The sequence below is a fragment of the Colobus angolensis genome, unplaced genomic scaffold, assembly GCF_000951035.1.
Source record: "Colobus angolensis palliatus isolate OR3802 unplaced genomic scaffold, Cang.pa_1.0 Scaffold203, whole genome shotgun sequence".
Taxonomy (NCBI): Eukaryota; Metazoa; Chordata; class Mammalia; order Primates; family Cercopithecidae; genus Colobus; species Colobus angolensis.
In genome coordinates, this window is record NW_012115189.1 from 3,796,974 (window position 1) to 3,811,851 (window position 14,878).

At 44.6% G+C, this 14,878-nt stretch overlaps 1 protein-coding gene across 2 annotated transcripts in view; it reads left to right on the forward strand.

Annotated features, from left to right (window-relative positions):
* Positions 1 to 14,878, forward strand: part of ANKRD6 (ankyrin repeat domain 6) — a 133,041-nt gene that overhangs the window by 84,740 nt on the left and 33,423 nt on the right. For both annotated transcript variants that reach the window (XM_011941932.1, XM_011941930.1), the window contains one exon: positions 9,981 to 10,079. In XM_011941932.1, coding sequence (XP_011797322.1) covers positions 9,981 to 10,079 — 99 coding nt within the window. The remainder of the gene's footprint in view (positions 1 to 9,980; positions 10,080 to 14,878) is intronic.

Consider the following 14,878-nt stretch of genomic DNA (forward strand, 5'->3'; position numbering starts at 1 on the left):
AAAAACTAGGGCCAGATGGTTTCATGGTCCTGTTTTATATTTTATCAACAAAAAATCCAATGTTATTTAAATTATTGTAAAGCACAGAACAAAATACAAAGCTGTACTTTTTCACATAGTCAGCACAACCTTAATGTCAAAAACAGATAAATAAGAACAAGAAATACCAATCTCAATTATGAATATTGATTTTTAAAATTCTTTATAACATTACCTAATAGAATGCAGCATTTATGAGAATAATAATACAGTGTGACCAGGTGGGTTCCAGGAATGCGAAGATGGTTCCATAATTCATTAAACCAACAAATTAAAAGAGAAAAACACATGATTATATTAACAGTTGCTGAAAAGGCAGTGATTCTTGTTTTCTGGTTTTTGTTAGAAACCAGAAGAGAAGCAAGAACAGTCCTTATATCCAACCATAGTTCATCGTGCATTGGCCTACCATGCTGTGCTCTGTCAGTGTCAACCCATTGAAAAATGTAGTCTGAGGCCGGGCGCGGTGGCTCAAGCCTGTAATCCCAGCACTTTGGGAGGCCGAGATGGGCAGATCACAAGGTCATAAGTTCGAGACCAGCCTGGCCAACATGGTGAAACCCCATCTCTACTAAGAATACAAAAGTTAGCTTGCCATGGTGGCGCATGCCTGTAATCCCAACTACTTGGGAGACCGAGGCAGGAGAATCATTTGAACCCGGGAGGTGGAGGTTGCAGTGAGCTGAGATCATGCCACTGCACTCTAGCCTGGGTGACAGAGTAAGACTGTCTTGGGGGAAAAAAAAAATGTAGTCTGGCCCACCAGCTGTGAGGAGTGTGTAGGCCATTAACTGATGCCTTACCACTCAGCCACTCAGGGACAAGTATACTGTAGAAGCTGATGGAATCCTTAATAGCCAATTTAGTTTCCTGAAATATTTTGGTCCTTCTTGCTGGTGGATCTTTCTAGAAGTCAGCCCAACCCTAGCAATTACTGTGTTACCTCAAAAGGAATTCTTGACCGGGCACAGTGGCTCATGCCTAAAGTCCTAGCACTTTGGGAGGCTGAGGTGGGTGGATTACTTGAGGTCAGGAGTTAAAAACCAGCCTGGCCAACAGGTGAAACCCTGTCTCTACTAAAAATACAAAAAAATTAGCCGGGCATGGTGGCAGGCACCCGTAATCTCAGCTTCTTGGGAGGCTGAGGCAGAAGAATCTCTTGAACCTAGGAGGCATAGGTTGCAGTGAGTTGAGATCATGCCACTGCACTCCAGCCTAGGCGACAGAGTGAGACTCTGTCTCAAAACAAAAGGCCAGTCACAGTGGCTCATGCCTGTAATCCCAACACTTCAGGAGGCTGAGGCAGGCGGATCACGAGGTCAAGAGATTGAGACCATCCTGGCCAACATGGTGAAACCCCGTCTCTACTAAACATACAAAAATTGGCCAGGCACGGTGGCACATGCCTGTAGTCCTAGCTACTTGGGAGGCTGAGGCAGGAGAATTGCTTGAACCCGGAAGATGGAGGTTGCAGAGAGCTGGGATCATGCCACTGTACTCCAGCCTGGTGACAGAGCAAGACTTCGTCTCAAAAAAGAAACAAAAAAGGAATTCTCTTATCAATTAAACCCAATTGTTAGGAATAACTGATTCCTACCAATATACATTTCAAATCACCTCTCCATATCGTTTATGATTATTATTATTTTACAGGACCATCCTAATACTTCCATCCTTGTGTGATGGGACTGTTGGCCCCCAGTGCAGGAATTACCATCTGCCCCCATTACATTTTGTCTTTTTAAAATTGGCCTATTTCAATCTGAGATTGTTTTGGATCCTGATTTGTGTCAGCCAAGGAATTTATTCCCTTGCCGTTTCTTGTCACCTATTGTCTGATTAAGATATGATGTATCACTCATGTAAGTAGACAAGTAGATAAAATATATTTGCAACAAGGAAAGAAAACTCTGAAAGCTTCTTAAACTATAAATTGTTTTTAAATGTAAAGTTTTATTTTCTTTGATCGATGGTACTTTTTCAGTTGTTTTCTCGAATGTGTTCCATGTTTTCTTGAATGTCTTCATAACTCTGTCTTCATTGAATCGTAAGCCTGAGAAGGACTTTGAACTTTTCTGACCCAAATTTACACCATTCCAGGCTGTTGAAGCTCTCAGGGAACACCATCTGTGATAAAAAGGACCCTTGTGACACTTAGAAAAGTTGGTGGGGTCTTCCACTATTTAAAATCTAAACAAGGAGCCAAGTGGCCAGAATTCCAGCTATTGTAGTTCTGCCAAAAATAAGATTGGAGATATTGAGAATTCATTTCACCTCTTCAGCCAAATGAAACTGTCAAAGACTCTTCCCATTCTGAACATTATATTTGTAAAATATGTGCCACTCTTATTTTAGTAGTGTTACAACTTTCTTGCCTCCTACTACTTCTCTCTTAATGCGACAGATAATATAGGCAGACTGACTCAAAAGACTTGACTCAAAAAAGACTGCATGACCCTGATCCAGTTTCTCATGGGTCTCCTGAAGAAAAGAAGCTTTATGAAATGATTACACTAATTTAACCTACATTCTTCCCATTATACCATTTCTTCTTGTGTGGGTCACATCATGCAGCTGTCCTCCTTGTTACAGTCCCTAGTTAAGATGGTTAAATTGTTTTATTGTTTGAGTCAATGAGTCTCAATTCCTTTAGACAACCTTTCCCTACTCCCTTCCTTCAGAGTTTCTGCCCTTTTATTCCTTTGACTTGTGCCCCAGGTCTCCTTTTGACTCTGGTCGTATCTGGTCGTAAGAATATCATTGAGACCAAGCACGGTGGCTCACACCTGTAATTCCAGCATTTTGGGAGGCCAAAGCAAGTGGATCACCTGAGGTCAGGAGTTCAAGACTAGCCTGGCCAACATGGTGAAACACCATCTCGACTAAAAATAAAAATTAGCTGGGTGTGGTGGTGCACACCTGTAGTCCCAGCTGCCTCCCAGCTAAGGCAGGAGAATCGCTTGAACCCAGGAGGTAGAGGCTACAGTGAGCTGAGATTGTGCCACTGCACTCCAGTCTGGGTAAGACAGAGCAAGACTCTGTCTCAAAAAAAAATGGTGTTCCAGGAATGGCTAAGCACCACACCTTTCCTTCTCACTTTTCAGGTGCATTCTGTTGGGCCAGGCCTTGTCCAGGCCTACTCTATTAGACCTGTCATTCCTGTGACAGGTACTATTGGTCTGAAAGGCCTGCCCTTTAGTAAGTAGGGTCCAAGATACTGAAGCAGGAGCGAGGAGCTGGGACCCAACCTGCCTCCTGGCTGGAGTGATGATGGACCAGGGTCATGGCCCTGGGCTCCCAGGCTCCATGCAGTCAGTAGCAGGGGCAGTTGACTGGCTTGTTTCTGTAGGTTGTAGTTCTCAAATGGCCCTGTTTCACCTCCCTCCAAGGGTCCTGGCCCCTCCTAGGGAGGGATTTCTAACGTAACGCCTTGGTCTACCGGGAGAGTCCAGGAAGGAGGCTGAACGCCAGTCTGACACCTGCTGGGAACAAAAACACCTCCACTTCCTTTCAGGGTTTCTTTCAAGCCGATTACCTTTGGCTGGGCTCCCTTGTCATCCTCACTGGTGGGAGATCATTATGTTAACGGGAATCCTCCTCCTGGAAGGTTCCCACTCCCAAGTGGGAGTTGGTCTCTTCAGAGTGAATAGCAGGGACCGTTTCATCCTGGGCATCATTGTGATCACTTGTTCCATGTAGTTTATGGCTTGCCTGCTGGAATCGGAGTCACTCTGATGTTCCCATGCAGCAGTTATGCTGGAGTTAGATCCACAGGGCTCAGCCTGCCTGAACAAATCACCATCCCAGGCCAGTGCCTCAGTGGTGTTGACAGTGGGGACACATTTTTGTGGTTGTTGCTTTGCAACATCTCAAGACCCTTTGATTCGGTTCCCTGGAAGCCAGGCCCTGAGTCTGTGCCTCTTCCTGATTGGATCAGAGGGAGATGCAGGAAGTCGGGGTGGATACTGCCTCTTTGCCTCACCCCTGCTGGCCTCAGATGGCCCAGCCTGATACCAGGGCCCCTTGGAGGAACAGCATCTTTAAAGGGTTGAAGGCAGTGGTTCGTAACCTCCAACCACACCTGGAGATGCACTGAAAATGACTGGATAAAAATGATAATAGTTGTATTGGGTTGTGGAATTATAGAGAATATTCTTTTCCATATTTTTAGTAATGTCATTACATTGCTTATATACTCTGAAGATCTGGGAAGCTGTAGGTTGCGGCAAGGTAGTATTTTAGGTGTTTTATATTGATAGGCTGACGAGAGGAGCAACAAGAATGTGAAAGAGGTATGGCCCTTGCTGGAGCAGGCCTGAAGGGCAGGTTTAGCCGAAGGGCCTGCAGCTGTCTAGGGAGGGTTTATCCTGGCCCCTCCTCATCCCATCCTGTGGTTCTCAACCAGGTCACACATTAGAGTCACCTGGGGAGGTTGTATAAAATCTGCCTGGGCCTCACCACAGTGAGTTGATCAGAGACTCAAGGGAGAGGCTTACGCACCAATAGAGAGGGATGACAACAGACCAACCTCCCCAGGAGAGCCATATGCAGAGAAAATAGAAAACATCTCTCATTGTCCTTGAGATTCTAAAAAAATCAGGTTATTTTTAAACAAACCCCAGAGGTTAGTGGCTGGGCTAAGGTAAAACACCCAAGAACTTGGAAGCTTCCTAGGGGTGAGACATGAAGCGCCTGCTCTGCCAGGGAAGAATTTTGCTCCTACCCTCACCCCCAACACAACCAGTGCAGCGCACGGAGTGGTGGGGAAAGCAGGCAGCTGGGCTCAGATGGCTTAAGGGGTGACTCCAGACTCCATTTACCTGCTGTATAACTTAGAACAAGTGACAGAATCTCCCATGCCTCAGTTTCCTTATCTATAAAATGGGCTCGATAATAGTGTCCACCTCATAGGATAATTGGGAGGATAGAATTAGCGAACATGTGTAAAATTCTTAACATAGTGCCTTCTACACAATAAATGGACTCAAGCGTTCAATAAATTCTGGCCACTGCTGTCTCTTGCTCTGCTCGATTATTGGTCTTGCTGGGCTCACCAGGGCCTGGGTTGAGTTAAGCTGAACTGATCTTTGAGGATAACTGGGGTAGGACTCAGGGCAAATTGATGCTTTAAAAATTCTTCCCTTTTTTTTTCTTTCTTTTTTTTTTTTTCCAGAGAGAGGGTCTTATTCTGTCGCCCAGGCTGAAGTGCAATGGTGCAATCACAGCTCACTGCAGCCTTGATTTCCCGGGCTCAATCCATCCACCCTCCTCAGCCTCCTGAGTAGCTGGGACTATAGGCGCACAAAACGATGCTCAGCTAATTTTTGTATTTTTGGTAGAGATGGGGTTTTGCCATGTTGCCCAGGCTATAGAACTCCTGGGCTCAAGTGGTCCACCCGCCTTGGCCTCCCAAAGTGCTGGGATTACAGGCGTGAACGACCTTGCCTGGCCCAAACTTCTTATCATTCATAATACATGGCCTTTTTTCCTGTTCCCATTTCTTCCAGTGGCCAGTCCTAGGGGCACGGAAATGGAAATGAGAGCGGTTGCATCCTTAAGTCTAAGTCCTTCAAAGCTGCCTCTAAGGATCAATTTTTATTTGCTCCCTTACCCTTAGAGGGGTTCCAGCCTTTCCCATTAGTCAGACATGCCTGGGGGCATTCCTGTGTGCTGGATAGGGGCAACCTCTTCTCCAAAGGGCTCTATTTTTGTTGCTATTTACTACAGAATGTTCTGGAAAACCAAGTACATGTCTGCTGCTTTTTTGCTATTCTCCTTTGGCAGGTGGTGTGTGTGTAAGAGGGTGGGTCTTGTGCTAGGAAAGCCCTGGGGACCAAGGACACAGCTTCAGCTTCTATAGGAAACCTATTACTGCCTTTGCTATTGCTGTGCTTTAACCAGAGGCCAGAAAAGGAGCCAAGCATGAGCAGGGAACACAGCCCCTCCTCAGAAAAACTCCTGTGCCATTGTTGTAGCTCAGCTCCTGAAGCTCTCAGGATGTCACCCCACCTTGCTGACAGGAAGCCTGAGTGCTGTGGGAGGCCAGGAGCATTGCTGGAGAATCAGGGAAGCCACAGTTTGGAGAACGGTGTTCTCAGTGAAGAACGCCCTTCCAAGAAGAGACACAGAGACTGGGAACCATAGTTTACATTTCAAAAATGGAAGTGGACAAGTGGGCCAGGACTGGCTGATGGGAACCTGGACCCTCCAGCCATAGCCCTTCTGGTTGGAAGAGATCCAACACTTCACCCAGATCCATTTGACATTGGAAATATCTCACTGGTCTTTGCAAAGGCAAAGGTGTGGGGTGTCGAAGAGGAGAGGGAACGGTTGGGGTGTACTCTGGGGTGGGGGCTAAGGACAGCTGGAGGGAAGGGAAACCCACGCTGGATGGTGGATGTTACCTCGTCCTTATTTCAAGCCTGTGGAGTGGGCAGTGGAGGTTATTCCTGTTTTACAGATGAGAAAACAGGCTTAGTTTAGGGGATTAAGCACCAAATGACACAGGTGTTATTGGTCAGAGCTGGGATTCAAAGTAAGCTCTGATGCCTCTGGCGTTTCATGTCTCCACGGGTGGTTCTTCGTTGACTTTGGATTAAAAAGCTGTCTCCAATCTAGGCCTATCCTGTTTGTAATTTAGAGTTTCTAAAGTGCCCTCCCAGAAGTGATCTTCTTTGAACCCATCTTTGTCCTTTTGGGCTTCTCTAACAAGGTAACATAGAGTAAGTAGTTTAAACAACAGACATTTTCTCCTCATGGTTCTGGGAGCTGGGAATTCCATGGTCAGAGTACCAGGAGGTACTCGGGCATCTGGGATCCCAAGCATGGCAAGAGGATCTCTTGAGACACAAAAAAGAACCCCTTGCCAGGCACGTGGCTCACACCTGTAAGCCCAGCACTTTGGGAGGCTGAGGCAGGAGGATCACTTGAGGTCAGGAGTTCAAGACCAGCCTGGCCAACATGGTGAAACCCATCTCTACTAAAAATACAAAAAGTAGCTGGGTGTGGGGCACACATCTGTAGTCCCAGCCACTTGGGAGGCTGAGGTGAGAGGATTGCTTGAACCTAGAAGGCGGCAGTTGCAATGAGCCAAGATCATGCCACTGCACTCCAGCCTGGATAACAAAGCAAGACACCATCTTAATTTTTAAAGTACTCCTGAGTCTGTTGGCCCCTTTCCAGCCTCCCCAGGCAGCTTTTCTTCATGCTGGTCTGTATTTTCCAGCTGCCCAGAAGCACTTGTGTCCCACCATGCTGTCACCTCTCTCATAGCACACACTTCTCTGTCCTCATGTGATGAACTCCCCTTTGTTTCAGAATGTCTTAGGAAACTTTGTGAAGGGCACTTTACTCAATGTCAGGAAGTCCTTGACAAGGATATGTGGTGACAGATGGAGCTGAGGACCAGGCCCAGCCAGTGGAACCTGGTCATGCCACTCTATCTGATCAGCTATGTTTTCATTGGAAGAATTGAGGTTGGGGAGCACATGGCTGAGCACAGTCACCATCAGAGAAAGGTCACTCTTCATCTCAGATGCTGCCTTTCTATGAAAGCTTTTTATAGCCCACTTTTTTGGGGAGTGATTAAAGGAAGCTCTGACCTCTTTCCTGAATCATTCTAGTGCTTTGGTCACATTTCATGGGGAGAAATTAAGATCCCTTATTGTTTGTTATCTCTGTTTTCCTGCCTGGCTCATGGCTCATTACCCATGGCAAACTAGTGCTTTCTTGAAATCATAAATGTGTATCCTGCTAGAGTATCAATAAAGGCCTTTGGGAAGACCTTAGGGGTGTGCTTCAGCATGGGTGGGGCCATGGTTCAATGATGTTTGAATGTTTCTTCACAGTAAAACTTGTAGGGGAAAGCAAAGGAAACATGTTTGCTTTAGAATTGGAAGAATTAGGAGTTTGGCAGGGCAGTTCTCTAGACAGAAGCTGATTCGCATCAAAAAGTGTTACTTCTTCTGGATGTCACCCTTGATGTGGCACCTTGGGAGCCAACATGCTTAGGGCAGTTGAAGTGAATGGTCTTCTCTATGACTCAGCAACAGGGCTAAGAAGCCTACTCAGGTGCACATACTAATGTGTTCTGCAACCTCCTGGCAATAGCCTGGGTGCCCATCAGGAGGAGGATGAATAAATAATTAATAAGTGAAGCAGAACTACATGAACAACGTGAAAAAAATCTCAAAAATATAAGGTTAGAAAAAAAAAAGCCAATTTATATTGTGTAGTTGAAAACTATTAGGCTGGGCACAGTGGCTAATGACTTCAATCTCAGTACTTCGGGAGGCTGAGGTGGGCAGATCACTTGAGCCCAGGAGTTCAAGACCAGCCTAAGCAACATGGCGAAACCCCATCTCTACAAAAAATAGAAAAAATTGGCCAAGCATGGTGACGCATGCCTGTGGTCCCAGGTACTTGGGACACTGAGGTGGGAGGATCACTTGAGCCAAGAGGCTGAAGCTGCTGTGAGCCATGATCATGCCACTATACTCCAGCCTGAGCAGCAGAGTGAGACCCTGTCTCAAAGAAAAAAAAAACCTATTTATGTAAGGTTTGAAACAAGCAGCACAGTGTTTATATATATTGTCTTTGGCTACAAACATGTAGTAAAAAATATAATGAAAAGCAAAGGAATGATGAATACCAAATTTGAGAGAGTGGTTACCTCTGGGAATGGAAGAGAAATGAGACCTGGGAGTTGTTCACAAAGAATATCAATGATTTATCTTTTTTCTTGAAATAGTTGGTGGCTATGTGAAGTTTAGAATATTACTTACATTTTTTAGTGGTTGAAATACTTCATAATTTTAGTTTAGTGTTTTTGTTTGTTTGTTTTTTAAGGCAGGGTCTTGCTCTGTTGCCCAGGCTGAAGTGCAGTGGTACAGTCACAACTCACTGCAGCCTCAACCTCCTGGGCTCAGGTGATCCTCCCACCTCAGCCTCCTAGGTAGCCGGGACTACAGGCACATGCCACTATGCCCAGCTAATTTTTAAAAAAGAAAAATTTTTTATAGAGATGGAGTCTCACTGTGTTGCCCAGGCTGGTCTCAGACTCCTGGCATCAAGTGATCCTCCCACTTCAGCCTCCCAAAATGCTGGGATTACAGGTGTGAGCTACCACACCCACAGTAGAATTTGTTTTTAAAAAGAGGAAGAACCGGCCAGTCATGGTGGCTCATGCCTGTAATCCCAGCACATTGGGAGGCCAAGGCAGGTGGATCATTTGAGGTCAGGAGTTCAAGACCAGCCTGGCCAACATAGTGAAACCCTGTCTACTCGAAATATAAAAATTAGCTAGGTGGTAGTGGCGTGTGCCTGTAATTCCAGCTACTTGGGAGGCTGAGGCAGGAAAAATCACTTGAGCCTGGGAAGCAGAGGTTGTGGTGAGCCGAGATGGTGTCACCGCACTGCAGTCTGGGCAAGAGTCAGACCGTGTCTCAAAAAAAAAAAAAAAAAAAAGAGGAAGAACCTTTCCTAATCAGTTCAATCAACAGTTTTAATTTTCAGGTGTTACTAACTGGACTCTTCTGGGGCTGATGACCATGACATCTTGCTGTTCTCCTGCCTCTTGCCCAGATTCATCATGGCCACTTCATCATTCCTCAGTATTAGCACCAGTGAGAAATTAAGAGAAAGCAAAACCCCCCTCATTTTGCTACTTAATAGTCTGATGAGTAGAGAGTAGAAATAATGCACTAAAGGAAATCTTCACATTTTGAGCATATCGTGTTCATTGATTACAATGACAATAGCCAATGTTAACTGAGACAAACTTGAATTTTGGTTAACCCATAAGAATCTCCTGCCAATCCAAAGGGGCAGGAGGGAGTGGTCATCCAAAAACTCCCATGCAAACCTTGCTCTAGGCCCTCTGTCTCCCAAGGGAGTAGCTTTGATGACTTGTTCTGAAATCATTGTTCGCTTTGCATTCACAGCATGGCCGGACTCCTCTGCATCTTGCTGCCAATAAGGGCCATCTTCCTGTGGTCCAGATCTTGCTGAAGGCTGGCTGCGACCTCGATGTCCAGGATGATGTGAGTAGAAGCCATCATTCTATTGAGTTGAGTTGGCAGGGGAGCTTGTCTGGCTAGAAATTCACAAAGTGTAAGCTGCGAGATGGGAGGGTAGTAGATGCTCTCCCAGCACGTTTTAGCTGCATCTTGGTCTCTGTGGTGGTGAGAACTTCCTCTTGAAGACCTGCTCTGAGGCCCATTCTCAGTAGCAAGTTAGAGTTTGGGAGTGTGGGGTGATTCTCCTATCATGGCTCACTTCCTGTCTATTATTCAAGTGATCACTTCCTGTCTATTGTACAAAATGCCTCAAAGGGGATTTTTGCCCGTGTCCTGTCTCAGCATAAAGAGACACACACACGCACATCAGTGAGTATGGGCAAGACCTGCTGGAAATGTGTGTCAATGACCAAATTTATTGGAGGAAAAATGGGGGTTAAAACTTTAATTTTTTTTCTCATCTTAATTTCTCTTGGTCAGTGAATATGACATGGAAAAATGATCTATTCAAGATGGGGAGTTGTGGGAAAACACAGATCTCATAGAATCTTAAGAAAAAGGAGGCCTCCAAAAAGAGTTTACTCTGGCACCATGCTATTATTGAGACCTGGCCATCAGCCAACTCAGCTCTGAGTCTATTCATTCAGATTATCTAGAGATGGACTCTGATTGGCTCCTCTGACATCAAGTGGCCAATCCTGAGTGAGTCAGCAGTGGCTGGGATGGAGTCACACAGTAGAGTGGGCTGTCCTCTTGGGTCTTTGGAGAAGGCGGTTCTCTAAGAAAGGACCATATAAATTGTCCTCCAACAGGTATTAGGAAAAGGTCCTTTGATAATACAGTTGAAAACTATTTTTAGAAATGGTTGCAACAGTAATTCATGTAGTAGAACTCTTAAGAAATAAGAACTTTTGTGGGGAACACAGAATCTTGGAGTGTTTGCACTTATAACCTCTTCCAAATTTACCTTTAATAACTGTAGTTATAAGAGTGTGATTCAAATTTCAGACCTTCAGCTGTGCTACAGTGTGGTTTACTAAAGTGCTTCTAGTCTTCTTTGGGTCTATGTATAATGTCATAAAACTTGGCAAACACACAGTAAGAACAGTATTTGCAAAGAAATAACTAAATATGCATGGGCAGAAGGCCATCCAGTGTCTTTCATAAATCTCTGGTTATATCTGGAACTTGTTGGGTCATCAAGGATGTTATTTTCAAAAAATGCTGATTTAGCTTTAAGCTGTTGATTTCTACCTTGGGTCATAATACTTTTTTTATTTTCCTGCACTATGGTCATCATAACATTCTCAACTATATCATACCTTAGATGACAGGAGCAAAAATACAAGGAGAGAGAAAAGATTTTGACCATAGAAAAGGTGGGGCACTGAGTTATTACTGGTGCAAACATGTTGGGATACATTTGGTCTTCTCTTCGCATAATTAAAGGCTTTGCTTGCCACAGTGGCAAGGCCAAAATGTCAGGCGTGCTAACCCATTCCAACTTGATACCCCTGCCTCACATCATGGTCTCTAAGTATCACTGTATTCTCATGCAGCAAAGCCCTTGCTAATTTCCTAGAACTGCTGCTGTTTATACCAGGCAAGGTAGGAAGTGAAATAGGCAAGAATTTTTTTAGGTAACCAAAGTGAGACGTGTCGGCAGAAGAAAAGCCAGATCTACTTTTAGACAGAAAGACCCCCTTTTATTTATTGAAGTTATTTTCTTGCATCTTTTCCTTGTCCTAGACAGACAATGCATATATTGCTTCTCCCAGACAAATTAAAACAAAAATACAACAACAAGAAACAATTGGGAGTGGAGAAGGTAGAATTGACCTTCACTAGTTCTGAAGAAATGTATTTACCAGCATATGATCCCATGCCTGTTCTCTGTGTATTTACCATGCTGTTGATGGCCAGCCTTGAAATACATGCAAGAACTCAAGGAAGAAAATTCTTGATGTGTGTCCTTTAAAGAATCTAGGAGATCAGTTATTTGAAAAAAATCTCAGAAGTTACCTGTCTTGGATGGTGGGTAGAAACAGAGAATGTCAATGATATGAAGAATTTACTCCTAACTTCATATTCTACAGATACTGATCTTTATGGCATGGTAAGGACTGAGAATTAGTTGAAGAATGATCTCCAGTGACCTGGAGTGGGATTATTATGAATTTCAACCTGTGGAAACCAGTTCTTTATATCATGCAACTCCAGGAGCAAATTCTCTCTTGCTTCCCGCCAATCCTGTCAACTCTCATTGGAGCGCTGATGCCATCTCTGATTGGTCAGTGAGCAATCACATAGCCCCCGTCTCAGAAATAGTCCAGGATGCTGTGGCCACAGTGAAAGCCATGAAAGAAGATAAAAATAAGAAAAACCACAGAGGGAAGGTTAGGAAGGACCCTAGAAGATCAGAAAGAGAAAAAGAGGTCAGCACCTTGCTTTACACACCTAACCTGTCTTGAGCTTCCTTGCAGTATGTCTGCATGTGCCACATGGGGGTGATTCCTCCTGAAGAGGGGCACACTGCACCCTTGCATGATGGGAATTTCCTCCATGAGCATGGCCTTTGGAATATGCCAACACTACACTCACTCTTTTTCACCATGTAGGAAAGAAAAATAACAGTATTTCAAAACAAAGATTTAGACCTTATAGGCACCAAAATTCTTAAAATCCCAAAGTGAGAAACACTGTCTCAGAAAAACTGAGAGCTGGCAGTTCACATACTTTGCAAATGGGTCAACATGTTCCAAATCAACGTGCCAAACTGCAAGGTTGCAGGCCCTTCAGGTTTCCAGCTACAGCGTCTTTCCTTCTGCTTCTTGTAGTTAATCATTCAACAAATGCTTTTCGGGCAGTTCTAGTGGCTATGCTTTACTTTATGAAAGAGGCAGTCCGACCCCCACAGATGCATCTGACCTTTTCTGGGGCTCATCTTAAGGTTAATGACTTCACAGGATGGAAGCAGCGTGGGGTGAGTGCAAAGAGCCTCGACAATTTGATTTCTGGTCCAAGCATGCTATCCTAGGCTTATCAATAAAATGAGAGAATTAGACATCAATAAAATGAGAAAGTTAGACTTGGCACATAGGAGGGAGTCAATAAATATTCAGGCCGGGCCTGGTGGCTCACACCTGTAATCCCAGTGCTTTGGGTGGCTATGGAGGAAGGATCACTTGAACCCAGGAGTTGGAGACCAGCCTGGGCAACATGGCAAAACTCTATATCTACCAAAAATTTAAAAATTAGCTGGACATGGTGGCAAATGCCTGTGGTCCCAGCTGCTCAGGAGGCTGAAGTGGGAAGATTGATTGAGCCTGGGAGGTGGAGGTTGCAGTAAGCTGAGATCATGCCACTGCACTCTAGCATAGGTGACAGAGTGAGACCCTGTCTCAAAATGAATGAATGTTCACTGAATAGATAATTCAGTAAACACTGTTGAGAGTGCTCTACCTTTTCCCAGCATTTCAGAATTTCATGATTGACTTAGGTGTCATATACAAGTAAGAATTATGTCAAAGTAGCCACTTTTAAGTGTTGAGGCCACATCTTGTTCTTCTCTGTGTCATTTCAAGGAGGAAATGTTTCAACGGTAAATTTTAATCTTATAGGAAGAAAGAGTCCATTTGTAGATAACTGACCCTGTTTCAACTGAGGGCCTCAAGGTGCTAAATTGTTTGTGTTGTATTCTAAGGAAGAATAGATCCTAGATGATAACCTGAGGCAACCATTGTTTACATGTTTCATGTCCCTCACCTCAGAGCCTTTAATTCTCATCTTGGTGACTTGAGAAGGGCGGGTTTTTCAAAGCCTGAGAAAGCTATTGCTCAGTCCTCAAGAACCATTCCAGCTAGTGTCAGCACAGTAGCAGTCCGGCCAAGGATAGCCATTTCGGGTAGGAAGAGTCCAAGCCTGGCCTGACAGCGGTGTTTATCTGACCTGGGCTCTCAGTGAGGTCTCTGTCTGAGAGGACGGCGGGAGGGGGAGCTATGGCCTGGAGACAGGCAGGACAGCCAAAAGGTCTGGTGTCCTTCCAAAAGAGGAAGGGGTGTGCAGGACCTGTGCCAGCAGCTTAGTACAATTTGTGTTCTCTCTGCAACCTCACACAAGTCATTAGATCTCCTTGAGTCTTGCTAGTCTGGAAATTTCCTCGTAAGGTCTGAACTGAAAGTTAGATTGAGTTGCTTGCACTGAGCTAGAGTTTCACAAAGGAAAATTTTCTCAAAGGCAGCAAATAGAGTAGATTGATGATGAAAGCAAGTGATAAATACTTCGGTGCCATTCTGGCTCCAAAGATGCCTCAACTCATAATTTAGAGGGTAGCTTGTGAAACATGATAAAAAGATTTGACCTAAACCAAGGCTTAGGTTAGACTGTGCCCTGTCATCCAGTGAAGGCCCTTCGTGAAGTAATTTGTACAGCAAGAGTGGCTAACATGTCTCATATGCTCAGGGCTTGTTGCTCACACTTTATGAACAATACAGAGTGGTAAGTTTTGTCCTGGAAAAAGGTTGTTTGTATTGGTCCAAAGAGCACTAGAATGTAGGTAGTTTGTGGTTATATTTAAAAGCCTGTAAGAAGTGGAAATCTAACCAAGTCAGTACTACCCTGAAAGTGTGAGCTGCAATCGCATGGTTCTTGCTAAGAAGCGCACCGTCTTTCTTAGCAGGTCAGTAATCATCAATTGTACCAGAGGCCTATTTTGGGAAACTCCATCACCTTTCTGATAGGGAAATGGGAAGTCTTGGAAATCTTATGGAAATTTTAAAAAGTTGAGACTTGGGGCCAGGCACAGTGGCTCACGCCTATAATCC